The 24,160-nt window shown below is 37.3% G+C and overlaps 1 protein-coding gene across 4 annotated transcripts in view; it reads left to right on the top strand.

Moving 5' to 3' along the window:
• Positions 1 to 24,160, top strand: part of ANAPC1 (anaphase promoting complex subunit 1) — a 103,307-nt gene that overhangs the window by 22,495 nt on the left and 56,652 nt on the right. For all 4 annotated transcript variants that reach the window (XM_047745172.1, XM_047745173.1, XM_047745174.1 and 1 more), the window contains 11 exons: positions 2,488 to 2,628; positions 4,004 to 4,064; positions 6,169 to 6,356; positions 11,404 to 11,478; positions 13,779 to 14,047; positions 15,286 to 15,377; positions 16,293 to 16,441; positions 20,450 to 20,528; positions 20,933 to 20,969; positions 21,062 to 21,132; positions 23,702 to 23,880. In XM_047745172.1, coding sequence (XP_047601128.1) covers positions 2,488 to 2,628; positions 4,004 to 4,064; positions 6,169 to 6,356; positions 11,404 to 11,478; positions 13,779 to 14,047; positions 15,286 to 15,377; positions 16,293 to 16,441; positions 20,450 to 20,528; positions 20,933 to 20,969; positions 21,062 to 21,132; positions 23,702 to 23,880 — 1,341 coding nt within the window. The remainder of the gene's footprint in view (positions 1 to 2,487; positions 2,629 to 4,003; positions 4,065 to 6,168; positions 6,357 to 11,403; positions 11,479 to 13,778; positions 14,048 to 15,285; positions 15,378 to 16,292; positions 16,442 to 20,449; positions 20,529 to 20,932; positions 20,970 to 21,061; positions 21,133 to 23,701; positions 23,881 to 24,160) is intronic.

Raw genomic sequence — 24,160 nt, 5'->3', positions numbered from 1 at the left:
TGTGGCAGAACCAGAAGCTTGTATCTGAGGGGCATGTTTAAGTTGGTTTGGACCTTTATGATAAGTAGGATACCTATAGATTAAAAGGGGCATTCGGAGCAAAGAGGAATCTCATGGGAAATGAAGTGGAAGCAGGTAAGTGCAGAACATTTCTTTGGAATATTCATATTTCCATCATGTAGCGTGTAAGACTGTGGAATGAATGAATGCTTAATAAAAGTACAAGTCGCTTCTTGGGTGGGGCAGGGCAGGGGATGGGTAATAATAACTTGCTTTGGGATGCCTGGGTGGCTCAGTTGGTTAAGCAGCTGCCTTCGGCTCAGGTCATGATTCCAGCATCCTGGGATCGAGTCCCGCATCGGGCTCCTTGCTCAGCAGGAGCCTGCTTCTCCCTCTGCCTCTGCCTGCCATTCTGTCTGCCTGTGCTTGCTCTCTCTCCCTCTCTCTCTGACAAATAAATAAAATCTTAAAAAAAAAAAAATAACTTGCTTTTGAGTGTTTTCTATGTGCTAGGCACTTTTCTAAAATGTTTTATATGTATTAACTCATTTAATCCCTTAGAATGGCTTTGTTGGGAAGATACTGCTCCCCATTTTACAAACGGGTACATAGAGATAAAAGGTTACTTATCTAAAGTCATATAGCTAGTAAGTGTTAGAGTTGGGATTTAGACTCTAACATGTTCTTAAAGGCAGAAAGGATGAAAAAGTTTTTATTCTGAATGCTATCACCAGAACATTACAGGTTTTTGAGGATGGAGTTATGAATATTAGGCTCTATGTTTTAGATGTTTATTTTAGGACTTAGACCAAAGAGATTCCAAGTGTTGTTTTCTGTGCTAATTCAAGAGGCGTGAAGAGGATCCGAGGAGTTACACCAGCATATTGGAAAGGAGGGGAGTGAGATGAGAGGTCTGGAGAAGTGGAAATGGCAGAGTCTGTTAGCTGATTGGTTTTGTGCTCTGCTGGGGAGAGGTGTTGGTGAACAAGGCTCAGAGTTCTCTGAGCAAGCTGGGTGGACACCCATGCTTACCAAGTTAGGAAGCCTGGAGAAAGGGCGTCTGCATTTGAGAGACATTTGGGTGCAGATGTTTAGGGGCAGTTGAAAGTGAAGGTTGGTGCAAGCAGTTTTATTGGTCAATGTCTAGGCCTTGGTTTTGTTTTTTAAATATGTGCATTATTGGGTTTTTTTCCCTTAAAGCAGGACATTTACAGAATTTTCAAAAGGCAGCTGGAGAAGTGTCAGAGTTTTGTGTGATTTGGAGGAATTTTTGTCTTTTTTTTTTTTTAAAGATTTTATTTATTTATTTAATAGAGATCACAAGTAGGCAGAGAGGCAGGCAGGCAGAGGGGCGGGGGGAGCAGGCTCCCGCTGAGCAGAGAGCCCGATGCGGGGCTTGATCCCAGGACCCTGAGATCATGACCTGAGCCGAAGACAGAGGCTTTAACTCACTGACCCACCCAGGCACCCCAATTTTTGTCTTTTGTAATGTAAAATGATTCCTAACTTTCTTAGAATTCCATTAACCCAGGAATGATTAGTGTCTTTGTGGTAGCCATGGAGTCACAAGATCTTTATATTATACATTAGCCGATGACTTCCCACATCTCTGATTGGTTGTGCAGTTAGACTTAGATTCAGGACCAGTGGAGCTCAGCTCTCTTTTTGTGGCAGCTGTGGGAGTAGAAGCTTGAATATAATAAATAATCTTATACTTGATGGGCTGTCAGTATTGATAAGATACTCACTTAGAGATGTCCTGTGATTTGAATTATGGAATTACAAAAAGGGTCAGTGTTTAGGACTCAATCTAATGCCTGAAGCATGTGTATCTAATTAGTAATTAAGATCATTTAAGTTTTTTGTTTGCATGTCTACAATTGAGCAAGTAAATATTCTCATATGTTCAGAACAAACATTTGGCTGTAGGGGAGATACCACTATGTACTTGTCTTGTTTGTTTGCTTTCTCATTGCTCTCCTTTCACTCTGGGGTCTTAGATTCTCAAGTCATCTCTGCCTTGGCTGCCTCAAGTTACGGTTTATGTATTTAGCTCTGTAAGATTGCCAGAAGTGTTGCTGTCTCTTCTTCCTCTTAGCACTGGCCTTCCTTGCACACTCAGTGTATACATACTGCCTACCAAATCCCCACCAAATGTCACACATGCCAAGACCAGGAAAAGTGGTGTAAGAATTTTGGACCATCTCCCTGTGACTCCCTTCTTTCTCTCCTGGATCTTGGCCGCTTAGGTCTAGGTTGTCTCCATAGCTCTCCAGTGCTATTGATCAGATGTTTTACTATTTTACTGACTTTTTCAAGTTGCTTTGGGTGAAGATCTTGGTTTGCTGTAAGGTGGTTCATCATACTGAGAACAGAAGGGCTTTAAATCATTATGTACAGTTGTTAGACCATGTACAAAAAGAGCTTTCTTTATCCTTAATTCCTCAAAAAATATTTCATCTGTGTTGTATTTATAACTGTTTACAGGTGGCTCTGTTCTCCCCAGTTCCAGAACTGAGGGATTCTTCAAAACTTCATGATTCTCTCTATAATGAGGACTGTACTTTCCAACAGCTTGGAACTTACATTCATTCCATAAGAGACCCTGTCTGTAACAGAGTAACTCTGGTAAGTATATTTATTTTTAAAAGATTAGGTACCTCTCTAAGAAATACGACTATCATTTCAAATTTGTCAGAATGGAGAATTCTGTTTGTAATATGAAAACATATTTTTTATGATTTTTAAAAAAATATGTCTTTTTTTGTACTATTTTACTTTAAAATAATTTGAGGTAATTCTGCTTACCTTTCTACAGTTGCTTTATTATTAAAAATTATTAAAAAACAAATCTTATTTAAATAGTTGAATTTTGGGCATCTGGGTGGCGCAGTCAGTTAAGCAGCTGCTTTCGGCTCAGGTCATGATCTCAGGGTTCTGGGATTGAGTCCCACATTGGGCTCCCTCCTGAGTGGGGAGTCTGCTTTTCCCTCTCCCTATGCCTGCTGCTCCCCCACTTGTACTCTCTTTCTCTCTTCGTGTCAAAGAAATAAGTAAAATCTTAAAAAAAAAAGTAGTTAAATTTTATATTAATAGGATTTTTATCTTTTTTAAAAAAGATTTATTTAGGGGCACCTGGGTGGCTCAGTGGGTTAGGCCGCTGCCTTCGGCTCAGGTCATGATCCCAGGTCCTGGGTTCGAGCCCTGCATCGGGCTTTCTGCTCAGCAGGGAGCCTGCTTCCTCCTCTCTCTCTGCCTGCCTCTCTGCTTACTTGTGATTTCTCTCTGTCAAATAAATAAAATCTTTGAAAAAAAAAAAAAGATTTATTTACTTGACAGAGAGATCACAAGTAGGCAGAGAGGCAGGCAGAGAGAGAGGGGGAAGCAGGGTCCCCGCTAAGCAGAGAGCCTCACATGGGGCTTGATCCCAGGACCCTGAGCTCATGACCTGAGCCAAAGACAGAGGCTTAACTCACTGAGCCACCCAGGTGCCCTAGGATTTTTGTCTTTTCATTAAAAGTTAATCTTTTTTAGTGATGATGAGTCTTAGTGTATGTATAAAAATTAAACATGTCATTAAAACAAGAACTTTTAGAAATGCTATTTATTTGTTTGTTTTTAAATATTTTATTTATTTATTTATTAGAGAGAGCATAGCAGGAGAGAGGTAGAGGGAGAAGAAGAAGCAGACTCCTCGCTGAGCTGGGTGTCCAACACAGGGCTCTAATCCAGGACTCTGAGATCATGACCTGAGCCAAAGGCAGATAGATGCTAACACGGCTGAGTCACCTAGATGTCCCTGGAAACGTTTTTTAAATAAGGACATTTACAGTTTCTGAAATTTGAAAGTATTCAGTTCTGTTTGAAAAATATTTTCATTTATTGTATGAATTTTACTTTGACAGGCAGTCTTATAAAGCATAGCCATTTTTAAGACATTCAGAGACTTAGAATGCACAAATTCTAATTATGTGCTCCTGTTTGTTTTCATTCTTTCCCCTAGGAATTGAGTAATGGCTCCATGGTTAGGATCACTATTCCTGAAATTGCCACCTCTGAATTAGGTATGATTGAGGTAGACCTCGCTTCTGTGTATTCTCTGTTTGATTGCTAAGATTTGTAGTATTTGCTGATTTGCAATAGTAATTGGGATTTTTAAAAATTTGCTGTTTTTGAAGCTGTGGGATTGAGGTTTTTACTTAGCGGAGAAGCTGTGAAGAGCTGGGGATCACTTTTCAGTGTCTACTCCGTATGTGCTCTAAGACTAGGGGTATACTTGAAGGATGTACTCGTTCTGTTTCTCTGAGATTTCTTATGTTGAAGAAGGCCATGCAGTGAGTAGATATGCCTCTTGCAAGAAAATCTGAGAAACAAGGAAACCTAAGCAACTAAAACATCTTTTGGCATATGTGGTGGCTTTAAATCATAAGAGACTCTTAATCTCAGGAAACAAACTTAAGAGTTGTTGGGGGGTGGAGGGAGGATAGGGTGGTTGGGTTATGGACATTGGGGAGGGTATGTGCTATGAGTGCTGTGAATTGTGTAAGCCTGATGATTCACAGACCTGTACGCTTGAAGCAAATAATACATTATATGTTAATTTAAAAAATAAATATTTCTATTGTTAGATAAATTGAGAAATTAACATAATTGCCTTAATTGAATAAAACTCAGTGTTATAGTCAAAATACAGTCAGGTGTATTTTATTAAAATTAGAGTCTAAGTTATTGAAACACAATTTGAAAAATACTAGGAGGATATTTCTGAATAGAGAATAGTAAAACTTCAGAATTGGAAGGATTTATCAACAGTTGTAAGTTAAGAAAACAGTGTATAAGAAAATTCACAACATCTGTTAGTTTCAAAATCTAAGTGGCAAAGCAAAGCATTGGCAGATTTAGTGGTTTCTGGAATTTGGTTAAGTAGGATAGAATGACTTTTTTGTTCTAGGAACTATCTTTCATTGGTGTGGTAAAATGATACTGTGAGAAGATGTAGAGATACCTTGCTTTTCTAAGAGGTATTTAACCAAGTAATTTCAAGGGCATATACCTCAGAAGTATAAACCTAAACAAAAAATATGAAAACAGATAACAGACTAAATAAAATAAAATGAAAGCAGAGTAAAATCTTACTCTCTCATAGCCAGATAGAAGTCACATAAGTTTCTGTACTTTGAACTTTCTGTACTTTACTTATAAACATTCCTCAACCCCCTAGGCAGTATCTGGTTTACACTTGTTCTGGATTCAACCATGACAAACTTGGTTATTTGATTTTTCTAGCATTTATTCTATTTGACTCTAATCTTTGCTGCAACATAGCAAATTGATGAGAGAGAATATGCTGCTGAGGATGGGCCTGGTGACAATGGGAAGGGAAGAAGAGAATCCCCTAAAGAGAAGATGTGAGAATACAAAAACATTGCGGTTTGAGGCCACTTAACTACGAAAAGCAGACCCAGGCCTCTTCAGCATAGTAGCATGATAGTGTAGCACTGTGACTGATATTTCTTCAGCACTAAGGAAGTCACTAAGGAAGGTATAAATTATGTAATATTGGCTGATCCCATGATGTAAAATATTTATAAAGTAAATGGTGTCAGAAATAATTAAAAATTATGAAATTTTGGTTAGCAGGGATGTTAACTCATTGAGACGATTGTTTAATGATAGTTAAGCATTGCTATTTGAGGTTGCGTATTTTGAGTATTGAATATTTACTGAAGTATTTCAGCAGTATCTTATATGAACTTATTCATGTAGAAATTACATGTTTTTGATAGAATGTCCTTTATTGTCCAAACTAGAGTATTTCTGAGAGGAAAACGGGGAGCTGTTAGTAATTGCTAGGGCGGTGGGTATAAATCATTTCTGTCCCAGGCTAATCTGGACTGTTGGTTGTCTTATTTCCGATCCACAATCAGTGAGCGAGAGGAAAGCTGCCCTGAAACCTTTTGCAGTTCCTCTTGGATTCAGTAGTTGGTTTAAGTTTCAGGTGATCAGCTGGGAATGTTTTTGTCCCACTGGGTCTGTAATGACAGTTCTCTTTTCAGAGTAATTGGCATTTACACTGAAGTAGTTAAAAAAAAAAGCAAACTTTCTTATTGAAAGGGGAAAAGAAATGCATATGGGAAGCATACTAAAATTAATCTTTGCTTTTAATAGTGCAAACATGTTTGCAAGCAATTAAGTTTATCCTGCCAAAGGAAATAGCTGTTCAGATGCTTGTCAAGTGGTACAGTGTCCACAGCGCTCCAGGAGGACCCAGTTACCACTCTGAGTGGAATTTATTTGTGACTTGTCTCATGAACATGATGGGTTATAACACAGATCGCTTAGCATGGACCCGAAATGTAAGTACATATAATTGTGTTTTTTTTCTGAGTTATCCTGTTGTTACCAATGTAATGTTTGCATAATTGGTAATATAGTATTTAGAGTACGTAACAGATCAATTTACTAATAGGTAGAATAGACCCAGGCCTCTTCAGCACAGTAGCATGATAGTGTAGCACTGACTGATATTTCTACAGCACTAAGGAAGTCACTAAGGAAGGTATAAATTATGTAATATTGGCTGATCCCATGATGTAAAATATTTATAAAGTAAATGGTGTCAGAAATAATTAAAAATTATAAAGTTTTGGTTAGCAGGGATGTTAACTCGTTGAGAACAATGTTTAATGATAGTTAAGCATTGCTATTTGAGGTTGCGTATTTTGAGTATTTAATCACAAAGTAGAATAATAATAAGGCTTATTGTGCTACCTATATGGTAAATCACATGTCTTTTAATATTTAAAGATCATATTTTACTAGTAGTTATAATTATTGAGTTCTGTAACATGGGAGAACATGTTTGACTGTAATTTCTCATTTCATCTTTGTAAAATGACTGGAAGTTATGCTAGGAATAGTAGTAATCATCTTGGTTTTATTAATGAAGAAACTGAATCACGGAGAGAACACAGACTGGTGATTTGCTCAAAACAGGGCCTAGACAGTGTCTTCTGAATGATGGCTTAGTGTTCTTCTCTGTAGTTCATACTCACAACACAAATTGCTTAGTCTTAGGGGAGGAAGGTTTGATTTGAGGGCGATTTAAAGGACTTTAGTCTAAGTATCTACTCTGTTAATGATACAAAGCTGTATCCCTCATTCTATCCCAGAAGCTTTCTTATAGGCCTTTAACAAGGTTATTTACAAAACCAGCAGAGTAGTGTTTTCAGTATTGGTGATTCCTTTTGGGTCTAGAGATAACTCCCAGGACAGCCTTGCCTGGATTACTCTGAAGAAAATCACTCTAGAACATACTTACCTTTGTCTGGTAACTCAGCTGTACATTTTAGTCTCATACTAGTAAATTCATTTAAAAAATCATTTTTTTCTTCATTATGACTGTACATTCTTACAGAGGAAAATCTGGAGAATTGAAGAATTAAGAAGAAAATAATTCTACTCAGATAACCACTCTGAACATCTTTGTATATTGCCTTTTAGATAAACACGACAAATGAAAAATTCCAATATCATTAAAAATTCTTAGGAAACCCCCCCATTTTATCATCTTCATAATAGGTTACCAAGTGGTTTTATCATAATTAACGAACAGCTAATAATGGAGCATTGTTAAATCAGTTTTTTTTTTTCTCATTAGGAATAGTTTGCAAACACACATGTTAATAGCTCTAGTCCTTTCCTAAGAATTTAACCTTAGAAGAGCTATTACTAGGTCAAATAATTTTCGAAAAGGGTTGTCCAGTTGACATTCTCACTAGCTTTATTTAGAAGTGCCCATTTCAGCATAGTGATGATTTGTGGTGTGGTGAACCTTCGCCAACTTAGTGAGACATTTTCTCTCATTTCTGTCTAAGTAAACGGGAATGGGCTTTTCAGATTCTCATTGGTCATTTATTTATATAGGCTCCATGCCCAGCATAGGACCCTGAGATCAAGACTTAGATGCTCCATCAACTGAGCCAGGCAGGAGCCCCTCTCATTGGTCATTATGGTTGCCGGTTTTTGACTCACATTTCATGTCCTGACCTGTTTCATTTTCTTCTCTGCACAACAGTCAAAGTAATCCTGTCTGACAAAGTCAGGTCATGTTACTCTGTTCAGAATCCTCCAGTACCTTTCTTTCCTACTCAGAGTAAAAGCCAGAAGCCTGCAAGGTGCCATGTGACCCATCCCTCTCTTACCTCTCTCATCTTGTCTCCTCATCCCTGTCTTGCTCACACTGTCCCCACCACACTGGCATCCATTTCTCTTCTTAGAACACACCAAGCGTGTTCCTGCTTCAGGATCTTTGTACTTGCTATTAACTCTGGAGAAAAAGCCTTCCTCCAGACAAGAAAAGCCTAGGTCTTTTTCAGGTGGCATCTCAGTCCAGCTTGCTCTGTCCATTCCATGTGGAATTGTTACTATTCCCCATACTTTTTATCCCCTTTACCCGTTTTATTTTTCCCTTAGCACTAATTAAATTTGCTGCATGTTTTACTTATTTATGTTGTTTGTGTGTCTCTCTTCCTTCTAGAATGTGAATTTTATGTAAGCAGGGATTTTTGTGTAGTTTTGTTCATTGGCTCTAGGACCTGTAGTAGTGCTTGGCATAGATGGGATACTCAGTGAATTTGTTAAATGAATGCACTTTTACGTCTGAATGAGATACTGTTTTTAAGAATTTGTGTTTATTTTATCATATGGAAGAATTTCCCTCTGAAATTTCCTTGAGAAAAACCTTCCTGGGAAAATAGGGACAATTTTCTTATTTTAAACAGTTGCATGAAAACTACTTTATTCCACGTTTTCTCATTCTTCGTTAAATATGAAGAAATTGAGCCTTACTAGGAACTGAGGATTTCAGTAGTGCTTCAGCCTTTTGTGGTTGTTGTGTGTGACTGTGCTGTGGAACTCATTGATGAATACAGGTTCTTCTGCCCCATTCTCTGGCAGAGAGCCAGGGCCTCCCCTTAGGTTTCCCTGTTATGACGGAGCACCCACCATTTTTTCTTTTGTAAAGAGGGATGGGGCTCTCTGACTTATTTATTGGATAACAGTCCTAAAAGAAGGAATAAGGAAATCAGTTCTGAGGCTGAGTTGCTTCACGTTTATTTATAGGACTGCATAATTAAACGCTTGCTATCTTTTGTCCTTACATCAAAGCTCAGGATGAAATGGCCCTCAATGGCAAATGGTTTCCATTTTGCTTTGTTCAGATTTATTCTTTTTTGTTTTCATTTAAACAATGGTGGGGAGAGTAGGCAGTACAGAATTTTTGCCAATGACTAGTTAAATGATTTTTGGCATTTCTTTGGGCCTTCCTTAATTTACTGATGGGTTAGATGAGAGCACTAGGCCAGATTATGTTTCCTTCTGGTTCTTCCATTCTGTGAACAGTTGCATCTGGGGTTAGTGTTTTGTGTCCTTCAGGATGCCCATATTTTCATTAGTTAGAAGTTGAACCTCTGCTGAAGGCTAGGCGTGATGCCAGGCTTTTCAGATATGCATTAGGCAAGGTAGTTCCTCTCATGGAATTGACGGTGTCAGGAGACGGCAGATCAGTATTTTACATCAGGTTATGATAAAGGTCAGGGATTTACTACAGAAGTATATAACAGGTAGGTAGCCTGCAGAATATTAAAATAATGAAAATAAAATAGATCCATATATGCTACAAAGAGGTATCCGTATCAGATAATTTCTGTTGTTTTCATAACCCTAGGTCTTGAAATGTGGTAACCATAGCAGGAATGAACATTCTTTAGACTGTGGTACTTAGAATATGTGTGAGAGAGAATGTGTGTATGTAGGTGTGCATGTATGCACTAAATTTTGGTTGAAGCTTTAACTAAGATAGCTAACAGAAATGCATCCTTTGATTTTTACTCTCGTCATTTTGTTTTTTGATAGTTTTGTCTGTGAGTTGGATGTGTTTCCTTTGAATACTTCGTAAGAAAACCTTTTCTATTGATCAGTTTTAAGAATTACTCAGTTTAAAAAATACTTTATGGGGCGCCTGGGTGGCTCAGTGGGTTAAGCCGCTGCCTTCGGCTCAGGTCATGGTCTCGGAGTCCTGGGATCGAGCCCCGCATCGGGCTCTCTGCTCAGCAGGGAGCCTGCTTCCTCCTCTCTCTCTGCCTGCCTCTCTGCCTGCTTGTGATCTCTGTCTGTCAAATAAATAAATAAAATCTTTAAAAAATACTTTATTCCATTTTATATTTAGTATTTAAATATCTTATATTTATTAAATATTAAAAATAATTTATAAAAATTAAAATATTTATATTTAAATATTCAGCTTTAAGAATTACCTTATTGCTATCTTTAGTTCTTTTTATAGAAATCAACTTTCATATCAGTGATATTGATTGATAAAATGTAAATTTTTTTAATAAGGCATTGGAAAATAGCCATTGTCATTTATGGGCTTATGGTTGATTCATTGGTAGTTCAGTGCCCATGTGAAGTAGCAGAGGTGGCAAAGGTGATGCGGGGGGAACCAAATAAGAGTAAACGTTGAGAAAAGTGCTTTTATATAACTGTATTAGTTAGGATAGGCTAAATATGATAGAAAGTTCTCAAAAGATATAATGACTCACACAATAAAAACATTAAATCTTGCTCATATAACACTACTTAGCAGGTAAAGAGGCTGCACAGTTAATAGGGACCCAGGCAGAGAGAGAGAGAAAGAGAGCACAAGAAGGGGCACTGGCAGGCAAAGGGAGAAGCAGGCTCCCTGCTAAGCAAGGAACCTGATGCAGAACTTGATCCCAGGACCCTGGGATCATGACCTGAGCCGAAGGCAGAGGCTTATCCCACTGGAGCCATCCAGGCACCCCTTAACATCCACTTTCATTCATAGTTATGCTGTCACAGGGTCATACCTAACTCTGAGGGAGGCAGGGATATGTAGTGTGGCTGTGAGTCCTAGAGGAGGAGGAGAACTCTTTACTTTAAAGAGTAGCTACCTGCCTCTGCCCTAGAATTGTTAGCCTGTCCACTATAGACAGACTCTAAGTAAATGTCTGCTTGGTTCTGACATTTGGCTAACATTGGGTGTACTTAGCATATTTGGGATATGGCTCAAGCTCCTCATTCTACTAAAGCAGTGTTGATCTGTGTCATCACAGAAGTTGGGTTGGAAAGAAACCACAGTTGCAGTGCCTGTGAGCCGAGGCACTGTTGTAGATGCATTGCATATATGATTTCATTTCTTTTTCACAGCGACCTGAGAGGAAAAGTATTCATACCCTGTTTTTCTGGATGAAAAAATAAGTTTTGGTGACTTTCTTTAGTTTCCATAATTCATGGAACTGATATTCGAATTCTTTACGTTGAACAGCTAGCAGTGATAAATGTATATGATTTTATCTTTTTTGGGGTTGTCTTTTTCAGTTTGACTTTGAAGGATCACTTTCGCCCGTCATTGCACCCAAAAAAGCAAGGCCTTCTGAGACAGGATCTGATGATGTAAGCATTATTATTTCTTGCTACTACAAGTTCATTTTTGGGTATCTTGTTGATTTGTGTATCTTTTAACACCTTTTGCTTTAATACTGTATAGCAGTTATTTTGAAGGTTGTATATGTTATGTTTTCTGTGGTTATTCATATACTTTTATCTTTAATGATCATCTAAAAATTACTGAACATAGGTAATACTGCATGATTTGAATTTGGGTTTGTTGATGTTTTCCTGCTAATTAATCCTCTGATTTAGGTTCTCAATCATATTAGATTCCATGGTTATATTCTTAAGTGATAAATTTTTTTTTTTTTAAATTGAGGTATAGTTTACATAAATGAAATGCTCAGATCTGAAGTTTACAGTTTGATCAGCTTTGACAAATGAATACTCAAGTAACCCATACCCCTCTCAAACACAAAACATTTCTATTATTCTGTAAAGTTTCCATGTGCCATTTTTTTTAAAGATTTTATTTATTTATTTGACAGAGGGAGACATCACAAGTAGGCAGAGAGGCAGGCAGAGAGAGAGGGGGAAGCAGGCTCCCTGCTGAGCAGAGAGCTGGATGATGGGCTTGATCCCAGGACCCTGAGATCATGACCTGAGCCAAAGGAAGAGGCTTTAACCCACTGAGCCACCCAGGCGCCCCTCCAAGTGCCATTTTTAATCATTCCCTTTCTCTATTTTTGAAGCAACCACTGATTTGAATTGTGTCACTATAAGTTAATCTTGCCTGTTCTAGAACTTGATAGAAATTAAATGTGGTACATAATCTTTGGTATAAGGTTTCTTTGATTCAGCACGATATTTTTGAGATTCACCCCAGGCGTTGCAGATATCAGCACTTTGTGCCTTTTATCGTTGAGTAGTATGAATATACCATAGTTTGTTTATACATTCTGCTGATGGATACCTAGGCTATTTCCGTTATTTGCCCATTATGAATAAGGCCACCATCAGTATTCAGTGACAACTATCTGTGGACGTATATTTTCATTTCTTCTGGATAGATACCTAGCAGTGAAATTGATGGGTCCCAAGCTCATTATACTACATTGCACTCTAATGAGTGATATATGAGAGTTCCTCTTGTTCTTCATCTTGGCCAACATTTGCTGTTGTCAATCTTTTTCATTTTAACCATTTGAATGTGTATAAAGTAATTTCTCTGAGGTTTTAATATGCCTTTTTCTCAGGACTAATGCTGTTAATAAACACTTCTTTATGTGCTTATTAGCCACTTACATATCTTTTTGTCAAGTTTGTGCTCAAACCTTTTACAATTTTTTAACTGGACTTTTAGAAATATTTATTGAGCTGTAGAAGTTCTTTATATATTCTGAATAAGAGTTCTTTGTTTTGTATATCTTAGTATATGGCTTAATAGTGTTTTTTAATGTGATTTTTTATTTTATTTAATTAATTATTTGATAGAGAGAGAGAGAAAGAGAGAGACAGTGAGAGAGGGAACACAAGCAGGGGGAGCGGGAAGAAGGAGAATGAGGCTTTCCGTTGAGCAGGGAGCCTGGTGTGGGGCTTGATTGCAGGACCCAGGGATCATGACCTGAGCCAAAAGCAGACGTTTAACGACTGAGCCACTAAGGCACCCATGAACAGATTTTTAAAAATTTTATTACTCTTATCAATTTTTTACTTTTATGGCTTATCCTTTCTGTATCTAGTCTAAGAGTGTTTAAGTTAGAATAACACACTGTATTAAACCTTACAAAAGCATCAGTAAATTCCAAGACCTGAAAATAGCATAAACCATATTCTCAACACAATACGATAAATCAAAGTAGAAACCAAAACAGACTCAGTACTTGAAAAATGGAATACAATCAGTGTGAATATAAAATTCAGTTGATTATTAGGTTGTAATTGCTAGCCCCAGCATCTTATAAATAAATATACAAACTGAATACAAGTAGACTTCACTCCTTATCAAAACAGATCAGTGTAGTGGTCACTAAACCTGCCTATCTACACTTCCCACCTTTTATTCTTTACTTTTGGCCTCATAGGAAATCACCTAAGATAATCTTAATTTCTTCCTCAATCTCTATAAATAGTGGAATTCTTCTCTCAGTCTCTTTCCTAATACGGCACGACTTAAACTTTTCAAATGGCTTTTGAAGTGATTTGTCTTAATGTCTGTTGCTGGCATCTGGAAATTGCTTAGCTATTTTGATGTAGGTTTTAATTTTTTTCAACTTAATGTAAAAATAGAACTTGTATTGTTTTAATGATGACATTATAAGGAGGCATTATTTTAAAAATTAATATCTTCTTTATTTTCTCAGGACTGGGAGTATTTACTAAATTCAGACTACCACCAGAATGTTGAGTCTCATCTTTTGAATAGATCTTTATGTTTAAGTCCTTTGGAAGTTTCACAGATGAAGGATGAAGATTTTTCTCAGAATCTCATTCTGGATTCTTCTACACTTCTGTTTACTCATATACCTGCAATTTTTTTTGTTCTTCATCTTGTCTATGAGGAGCTTAAGTTGAATACTCTAATGGGAGAAGGAATTCGTTCACTCGTTGGCCTTCTTGTTCAGTTGGCAAGGTAAGTATTATTTGTAGATCAGAAACTGCCAAGAGGTCCTGAGGTGACTTGATCTCAGCCATGAATATCATATAGGAACCTTATAAATAAATTTCTGAAATCTACCTTTCCAGAAAACCAGAGCATTTTCTATAAACCACAGAAGTGTTTTAAGGTACTGCCTATGTAAAGCCTTGTGGGCTGTTAATGGGGTTCTTAGTCTTTGTCCTAAGATTAGTGGGAAGTCACAAAACTGTGTTAAATAATGGAGGTGACCTGTTCAGCTCTTCATTTTGACAAGATGACTTGGCACACTGTGGTGGGCGTTCTGTAACACCTGCTGTTTTGTAGTAATACCGAAATTCAAATAGGAGGTATGGTTAACATAATTGTAGTTTACATAGATGAATTATAGATATTATGACCCTTATTTTAATGATGATGAAACTTGTCTAAGGTTGTTCCTAAGAACATGAATATTATTTGCTAGTTGAGAGTTCTTTAGCTGTGTTTTTGTTATCTCAGTCTGTGGTTGTCCCTGTCTTCGAGGCTCTTGTAGTGTATCCACAATAAGATTGTGTTTGGCACTGAATTCTGAAGGTCATATTTAGGTGCTGTTTCAGCCTTTGTGACCCCTGGTAATAAAGAAAATTGAATTTGAATTGAAATGTCAATCTCTGAGTTAAGATTATAGCACATTTTCTAATTTCTATGATCTTCCTTGAAACTTTGAAATTCTTTTCTGAAATGTAGCAGTTTTAATTAATGGTTAGTTTCTCTTATGATGAATCATTACTATCATGAAAATTCTTTTGTAATGAAATGACTTCCAAACTCTAACCCTGGCTTTCTGAAATAAGTAACATTTTTATAATGTTTTACATTTTAAAGCTATTTTTTACATACATTTATTATTTAATCTTCAAAACTTCTGAGTGAGTGAGGGAGAATTTGCCTACTTCCTGGAAGAAAATACTGATGTTCATAGAGATAACTTGCTGAAGACAACAAAACTAACAAATAATAGAGGAGAAACTAGTTTTACCCCCATAAAAGTTACCTAGCAAAAAGTTTGAGTTGCATTTGTTATACTGGGCACTTCAAGGTCCAGAAATAGAATAAAAGGATTGTAGATTTGGTTATCTTCTTTGTCATAAGTTTTTTAAATTGAGAAGTTGAACCGATGAATCCTTTCTTTGGGGGAAAATACTCTACTACCTTTCTTGGGATTTCTTTTTTATATGCTTTTATTGTTTTAGGGATTTAAAATTGGAGCCTTATGTAGATCATTACTATAGAGATTACCCAACACTTGCCAGAACTACTGGACAAGTGTGCACAATTGATCAAGGTAAGTGTTTATATCATTAAAGATTTTCTAAATGGTGAGTGATGTTTGCTTGTATTTTTATTGGTGAATAGCACTGTATTTCCTACCATTAGTCTCTAAGTCAGAGGTGATATCTTTCCATCAGGTAGATTTCAGTTTGTAGTGTTTGATCTCTGACTTATATAGTAAGAGATAACATTAACTTCTTCAGTGTGTGGGAAGAATTCTACTCATCCCCATGTGCTAAGGATGCTTTTGCCTTAGACTTGTCTAATCAGTAGCCAACAACCATCTGTTATTTCATACTGAAAATTCAGTTCCTTAGTTGCATAAGCCACATTTCAAACTTTCAGGAACCATATAGGATAGTGGCTGCCATATTGGATAGTACAGGTTATAGAACATTTCCATCACCACTCTACTGCCCTGGACCTTGAACTATAGGTACTCAAGATCGGAGCCCAATTGTTAAGAGTGGAATCCTAGGTTTCTCTTGTTTTCTCACCGTTAGGATTAGGGTACGAAATTTTAGTTAAATTCTTTATGCCTTGAGTACAAGAATTTGTTAAATTTCCATCCAGAATGGGATAGTAGTCATTTGGTCTACATATTATAATACAGTAAAGTATTTTCTGTGGCAGAAAACATGAAGTATTTTGGAGAAAAATGTTATTCTGTTTCCAAATGGCACATACTGCCCATTTTCCCTTTAGAATAAAATGGTATTGTGGGGTGCCTAGGTGGCTCACTTGGTTGAGTATCTGATTCTTGATCTCGGCTCAGGTCCTTATCCCACACTCAAGAGTTGAAGCCCCATGTTGGGCTCTGCACTAGTCATGGAACCTACTTAAAAAAAAAAAAAAAGGAATAAAATGGTATTATCTTAATGTATTCTTATTCTTACATTCTTTATAAATGTTTGCTCTAATTCTAAAGGTCAAACAGGATTTATGCATCATCCATCGTTTTTTACTTCTGAGCCACCAAGTATTTATCAGTGGGTGAGTTCTTGTCTGAAGGGTGAAGGAATGCCTCCCTATCCTTACCTTCCTGGAATCTGTGAAAGAAGCAGACTTGTAGTCTTGGTATGTATTGCCTACCTTGTTTATTTTTTTCTTTCTCTTTTTATTTATTTATTTATTTAAGATTTTGTTTATTTATTTGACAGAGAGAGATCACAAGTAGGCAGAGAGAGAGGAGGAAGCAGGCTCCCTGCTGAGCAGAGAGCCTGACACGGGGCTCGATCCCAGGACCCTGAGATCATGACCTGAGCCGAAGGCAGAGGCTTTAACCCACTGAGCCACCCAGGCACCCCTATTTTTTTCTTTTTAAACTTAATTTTAAAAACTATACAAAAAATGAACTTTTTTTCATTTTGTGTACATTCTGTGAATTTCAGCAAATGTATAGTTTCATGTAGTACCACCATAATTAGTCCATAGAACAGTTTCGTCACCCCCAAAACTTCGCAGAAGCTTTTGTGATTCATCCAAGTTGTTGTCTGGTCAGCAGTTTGTTGCGTTTAATTGCTGAGTGCTAGTCCTTTGTGGGATATTTCACAGTGGTTACCCATTCACCCGTTGAAGATATTTCGGTTGGTCCCAGTTTTTGGCAGTTATGACTACAACTCCTATAAATATTCATGCCTAAGTTTTTGTGTGAATGTAAATTTTCATTTCTTTTTTTTTTTTTTTTTAAAGATTTTATCTATTTATTTGTCAGAGAGAGAGGGAGAGAGAGCAAGCATAGGCAGACAGAATGGCAGGCAGAGGCAGAGGGAGAAGCAGGCTCCCTGATGAGCAAGGAGCCTGATGTGGGACTTGATCCTAGGACGCTGGGATCATGACCTGAGCCGAAGGCAGCTGCTTAACCAACTGAGCCACCCAGGCGTCCCTAAATTTTCATTTCTTTTTTTTTTTTTTTTAAAGATTTTATTTATTTGTCAGAGAGAGAGGGAGAGAGAGCGAGCACAGGCAGACAGAATGGCAGGCAGAGGCAGAGGGAGAAGCAGGCTCCCTGCTGAGCAAGGAGCCCGATGCGGGACTCGATCCCAGGACGCTGGGATCATGACCTGAGCCGAAGGCAGCTGCTTAACCAACTGAGCCACCCAGGCGTCCCAAAATTTTTCATTTCTTAAGGGTAGATATCCAGAGATAGGATTGATGGTTTAAAAAGTAAGTATTTTTCATTTTCCATTGGATAGTCTTTCCTGCATTGTTGAAGATTAGTTGACCGTAGAGTTGAGTGTACATTTCTGAGTTCTCTATTCTCTTCCACTGATCTGTGTGTCTGTTTTTGTGCTAGCACCATACTGTCTTGATGATTACAGCTTTGTAATGAGCAAGAAGTCTGGAATTGTGATGCCACCAGCTTTGGTTTTCTTTTTCAACATTCCTCTGGCTATTCAGGGTCTTTTCTGATTCCACACAAATTTTAGGTTTATTTGTTCCATTTCATTGAAAAAAGTTGATGGTATTTTGATAGGGGTTGCATTAAATGTGCAGATTGCTCTAGGTAGCATAGACATTTTAACAATATTTGTTCTTCCAGACCATGAGCATGGAACGTTTTTTCCATTTCTTTGTGTCTGCCTTCATTTCTTTCATGAGTTTTCTATAGTTTTCTGAGTACAGATCCTTTGTCCCTTTGGTTAGGTTTATTCCTATGTATCTTATGGTTTCAGGTGCAATTGTAAATGGGATCAATTTCTTAATTTCTCTTTCTTCTGTATAGAAGTTGGTGTTGGTGTATAGAAATGCAACTGATTTCTGTGCATTGGTTTTATATCCTGGGACATTGTTAAATTCCTGTATGAGTTTAGCAGTTTTGGGTTGAAGTCTTTTGGCTTTTCAACATAAAGTATTATATCATCTGCAAAAAGTGGGAGTTTGACTTCTTTGCCGATTCAGATGCTTTTTATTTATTTTGGTTTTCTGATTGCTGAGGCTAGGACTTCTAGTACTATGTTGAACAGCAGTGGTGATAGTTGGACATCCAATTCTTTTTTTTTTAAAGATTTATTTATTTATTTGAGAGAGAGTGAGTGCAAGTAAGAGAGAACATGAGAGGGTAGAAGGTCAAAAGGAGAAGCAGACTCCCTACGGAGCTGGGAGTCCAATGCAGGAATCCATCCTGGGACTCCAGGATCATGACCTGAGCTGAAGGCAGTTGCTTAGCCAACTGAGCCACCCAGGTGCCCTCCGATTCTTTTAATACCATTTGTTGAGAAGACTCTCCTTTCTCTATTGTTTTTGCACTTTTGTCAAAAATTAATTTGCCATAATATTGTGGATCTCTTTCTAGGCTTTCTATTGTAGTTCATTGATAGTATTGCTATCCACACTGTGTTGATTCCTGTAGCTGTATAGTGAGTCTTAAAAATTGGTTAGTGTCCCCAGGGGGACCTGGGTAGCTCAGTGGGTTAAAGCCTCTGCCTTCAGCTCAGGTCATGATCCCAGGGTCCTGGGATCGAGCCCCACATTGGACTCTCTGCTCGGCAGGGAGCCTGCTTCCTCCTCTCTCTCTGGCTGCCTCTCTGCTTACTTGTGATCTCTGTCTGTCAAATAAATAAATAAATATATAAATCTTTATAAAAATTGATTAGTGTAATTACTCCTTTTGTTACTCTTCTTTTTCAAAATTGTTTAAGCTATTTTAGTTCCTTTGCCTTTTCATTTAAATTTTATGTTCAGCATATTTATAGCTACAAAAAAATTCTGCTTGAATTTTTTCTCCAAAGAAACATCTTTACTTACTTTAAAAAAATTAGTTCACTTTAAATAGTTAATACATGTCTAAGGTCAAACCTTCAAATAGAACCATAGGACTTTGGTAAAGGTGAGTCCCTTCTCCCAAGGGCAGTTGGCCTACAGGTCCTTTGTGTAGCTTTCCAGAGGTGGGGCCTTCCTAGGCTTATAGGAGAACCCCATGCTTTTGTTTCCTCCACAGATACTACCTGAATGTAAATGTCTTTGTATCCCACATCTTTTCCTTATTCTGCATTCTGCTTTGCTTCATGTTGAGAGAGGCTTCAGAGTCCCCTGTGGCTCTGGAACAGACATGTAAATAGTGATTCTGCTTTTTTAAAAAAATGGTGGTAAAATCTACATAACATGATATTTATTATTTTAACTTTAAGTGTACAGTTAATTCAGTGGCATTAAATACATTCACAGAATATTAAGATCAGGTTAATCCCAGAACTTTCACATCCCTTGATGCTTTTGTCGAGACATTTAAGTGAAACCACCAAATACATTGGTCCTTTCCAACTCTGCTGAATGGGGGTAGACTTGGTATAGTCTCTAGCCACAAAGAGGAGCCAGAGAAATATGAATTTACCAAGTTGGCCAACCTCCAACTTAAATTATGTTAGTCAGCTTACAGATACTCAGATTATGGCCTTTTTTTTTTTTTTTTTTTTTGGTTAAATAATGATGTCAGTTAGGTTCAGGATTATGTCATTTGCAATGCTTATATAGGATTTTTAAGATTCTTCAGCATTGTAGTAAAATTTTAATAGAATTGTGCTACTTTTTTCCAGAAAAAAATTAAAAGCTACTTGCAGGTACAACTCTTGGTGGTAGTAGCAAGTAGCAAATACTCAAAGGAGAACTTTGAAGGCCAAAGTGGAGAAGGGTGTGGGTTAGGGTTCACCTAACAGAAGCAATCCAGGTTTATGAGTAGAGAAAGTTTAGTAAATCTGTATAATGGAATACTACTCAGCAATAAAAAGAAACAAACCACTGCTATATATAGTAATGTGAATGAATCTCAGAGGCATGCTAAGTTAAAGAAGTAGGACACAGAAGATTACCTATTCTAAAATTCTCTTTATGCAACATTGTAGAATAGGCAAAACTGCAGGGAAGGAAAACTGGTGAGTTGTTTCAGGTGCCGGGTATAGGAGGAGTGGATTGACTACAGAGGCTATAGGGGAAGTTTTTGTGTGATGGAAGTTTATATCGTGATTGTATTAGTGGTTATATTATTGTATAATGTTTGTCAGTGCTCAGAGCTGTACTGGATGGATTTCCTATACATAATTATATCTCATTCCTTTAACAAATAATTTTAATTTTCTCCTTTTGCAGAGTATTGCACTCTACATACTTGGTAATGAGAACTCTGTTTCTGAGGATTCCTCACAGTATTTATCCAGAATAACTATAGGTAAGTCAGTGTAGTGATAGGCTTCCCAAAATGAATTTTTTCCAAAACAAATTTTCATAAATGTTGATATCAGAGTTGAAATTAAAAAATGAAAAACTTCCTAAGTGTGTGTTTTAGAGGCCACGTCTTGCCTCATTTTTGAGGTGACCTCTTGTACTTTTGTAGCCTGCAGTCCACAGCTGATTTTCAGAGACCAGGAGTACTTTACATTTAACAAGTTTTTTGTTTTCTCAATGAATGTAAAAAGGGTTAGGGTTAGTATTTCCAGTCTGCCAATGGACTACTTATTTTGTTATTTTTTAGGAATTGTTTGTGAATTTTTATTTCCTAATATCTTCTACATGTTATATGTTTGCTTTATGAGGATGACTATCTAAATAAAATTTCATTTTGTTGCCTTTTAGCCCCTCAAAAGTCACAAGCAGAACAAGAAGAAAACAGGTGACTTTTGTTCAGATTGTGCTTGTATATTAAAAATAGAAAGCACTATTGTATTTTACTGTTGAATAACTTCATGTTTCATTCCCTTACAGGTTTAATTTCAAGCATTCTACATCAGTTTCTAGTCTAGCTGAACAATTAGTTGTCTGGATGACTAATGTAGGTAAGGTAGTCCTTGTTACTTTCTACATGTCTTTGAGATGCTGGTGAGAGCCACCTGCTTTCCCCAGACACGTCCTTGTTAGTAGGCCCTGTTTCCTCCCAGTGAGCTAGAACTGGGTGGCAGGACAGGGGCTCTCACTCTGTGTAAGTGTCCCGCAGGACCAAGATTGTGGCCCATCAAGCCACAGTTCCTTTCCCTGATATTGTCACAACTTCCATATCATAATCCTGCTATATCAGCTTTTTATCTCTCACTGGGTAATTTGCCTCTTATTTGCTTATTTGCCTCTCACCTTAGAGCAGTCAAAGCTGTGACTCTGCAGATTGGCCTCAGAATGGAGGACTGTAGTTCTTACACGTTCAAACTTAAAGCCATTGTAGTGCTCACATATCAGAAGGGAGGATTTCTGGCAAAATCGAAAAGTAATTATACAGACATTTCAGGGTGCTTCTGAAGAATATAGGTTAGTGATTTAGGCTCCAAGATGAGGATACAGTTGGGAGGGAGTGAAAGGGAAGAAAGGAGTTCCTTATTCCCTTTTCCCAAAGCCGGTGCTCTTAGGCTTTAAATGGAGTAAAATACTAGACTTTTTTTTTTTTAAGATTTTATTTATTTATTTGACACAGAGAGAGAGAGAGAGAGAGAGAGAGATCTAAGTAGGCAGAGTGAGAAGGGGAAGTAGGCTCCCTACTGAACAGAGAGGCCGATGTGGGGGCACTGTGTGGCTCAGTGGATTAAAGCCTCTGCCTTCGGCTCAGGTAATGATCCCAGGGTCCTGGGATTAAGCCCCACATCAGGCTCTCTGCTCAGCAGGGGGTCTGCTTCCTCCTCTATCTCTGCCTGCCTCTCTGCCTACTTGTGATCTCTGTCTGTCAAATAAATAAGTAAAATCTTTTAAAAAAAAAAAAAAAAGAGAGGCCGATGTGGGGCTTGATCCCAGGAACCTGAGATCATGACCCGAGCCGAAGGCAGAGGCTTAACGCACTGAGCCACCCAAGTGCCCCTAGAAATTTTTTTTGAAAATGAAGAACTAAGAAAAACTTTAAATTATGGATATGAAGATATAAAAAAACGGCAGTGTTCTAGAATAGTATGTTATAAAGTAATGAATATTACAGGATGTCTGAATTCTTATTTAAAGAATATTTTAAATGACTTAGTTTTTGCTTTTATTTTGTATGCTTCCTTGGAAAATTATAATAATTGTCATATAAAATTATAGGTAGGATACCTATGCTGAAAAGTATTAGATAAGCTAGTTATATTTGTATACTGTATAATATTTAGTAAAACTGTTACAAGGAAACAGTTTTACCTCAATAATTAACTTTCAATATTAATAAATAATATATAATAGTATAAAATTTAGAAAATCATTATAAGAAAAATAAATTTTATATGAGGTTCTGAAAAATTTTAAATATGAATGTATCGAGTGTGTAGAAAATAATAGTAAGGTGAACATTGTTGTATACTGGTTACCTACCATTAGAAATAGAACATTGCTAGTGTACTAGAAGGCCCTGCATCCCTGCTCCACGTGTAATCTTCCTCTCACACACCTTCCTACTACCCATAATCATGGCCTTACCTAAATTTTGTATTAGCTCTTTTTTTTTTTGTAGTTTCATCATCCGTGTTGTATGTCTTTGAACTTCATATAAATGGATATAGAGATAAATTATTTTTTTCACTCACTTCTTCCATGTTGACTTGTGTAGCAGTAGGTCATTCATTTTCACTGCTACATACTCCATTGTTTGACTATAGCACTATTTATCCATTCTGTTGATGAGAGTAGCTGTTTCCTCCCTTCCCTCTTTTTGTCATAGTGAATAGTGTTGTTACTGAATGTTTTAATAGTTGTGTCCTGGTGCACTTGTGTACAAGTTTCTGTTACGCCTATTAGTGGACCATAGAGGTGGACCTATCTGTACCTGCCATGTGTTTTCCAAAGTGATCGTACCATCACCAGCTGTGGGTGGGAATTTATATTGCTCTACATAGTTGCCAACACTTTCTGTTGATTTACTTTAATATTGGTCAAGTGAGTGTGAAATTATAATTGTAGTAATTTTAATTTGAGTTTTCTTGATCACTTTTCATATGTTTATTGCCCATTTGTGTTTCCTCTCTGGGAAATGTTTCTGGGTTTCTGGTTGTTTCTCTTTTTCTTAAGGTTTTTCTTTCTTCTATTATTATTTTTTAAAGATTTTATCTATTTGACAGAGTGAGTTGAGGGAGCAGAAGCAGGGGGAGGGGCTGAGGGAGAGGGAGAATCAGACTCTTCACTGAGCAGGGAGCCTGATGCAGGGCTCGATCACAGGACCCTGGAATCATGACTTGAGGAGCTGAAGGCAGACACTTAACTGGCTGAGGCACCCTGGTGCTGTTTTTAGTTCTTTTAGTTCTTATACTAATCCTTGCTGTCTAGACACTAGTCTGGCAGTAAGATGAAAAAAATCAATCTGTCTTTTGTCAGAATAGATATTGATTAATTTGAGTCCGAGGATAATTGGGACAGTGGCAGGTTTAAATGAAACATTTTCTCCCTTCATTTCATCACAAGGTTTCACTTTAAGAGACTTGGAAACTCTTCCCTTTGGAATTGCTCTTCCCATCAGAGATGCAATTTACCACTGTCGTGAGCAGCCTGCTTCAGACTGGCCAGAAGCTGTCTGTCTCCTGATCGGACGTCAGGATCTTTCCAAACAGGCCTGTGAAGGAAACTTACCCAAAGGGAAATCTGTGAGTATCAACATAGAAAGTTCAAAGTTCAGATTTAGTCTCAAAATCAAAGTAGAAATACTCTTCACTTTTTTCTTAAGTCTTTTTACAAGTGTATATATCGGTTTGTCTTTTACATTGTATGACATATGGGATTTATTATTGGGCAGATTTTCTTACTTGTAAAGTGAACATGGGAATAAGAGATTATGTGAAGGTTTTGTCTTGCCTAGAACTTTCTTTCCTTTGAGTCAGGTCAAGTACTGAGTCAGTAGATCCACTACCATGACTATTTCTTTAC

This window comes from Lutra lutra, chromosome 9 (assembly GCF_902655055.1).
Source record: "Lutra lutra chromosome 9, mLutLut1.2, whole genome shotgun sequence".
In the NCBI taxonomy this organism is placed as follows: domain Eukaryota; kingdom Metazoa; phylum Chordata; class Mammalia; order Carnivora; family Mustelidae; genus Lutra; species Lutra lutra.
The sequence above is the reverse complement of the archived record's forward strand: the minus strand, read 5'-3'. Positions and strand labels throughout refer to the sequence as shown.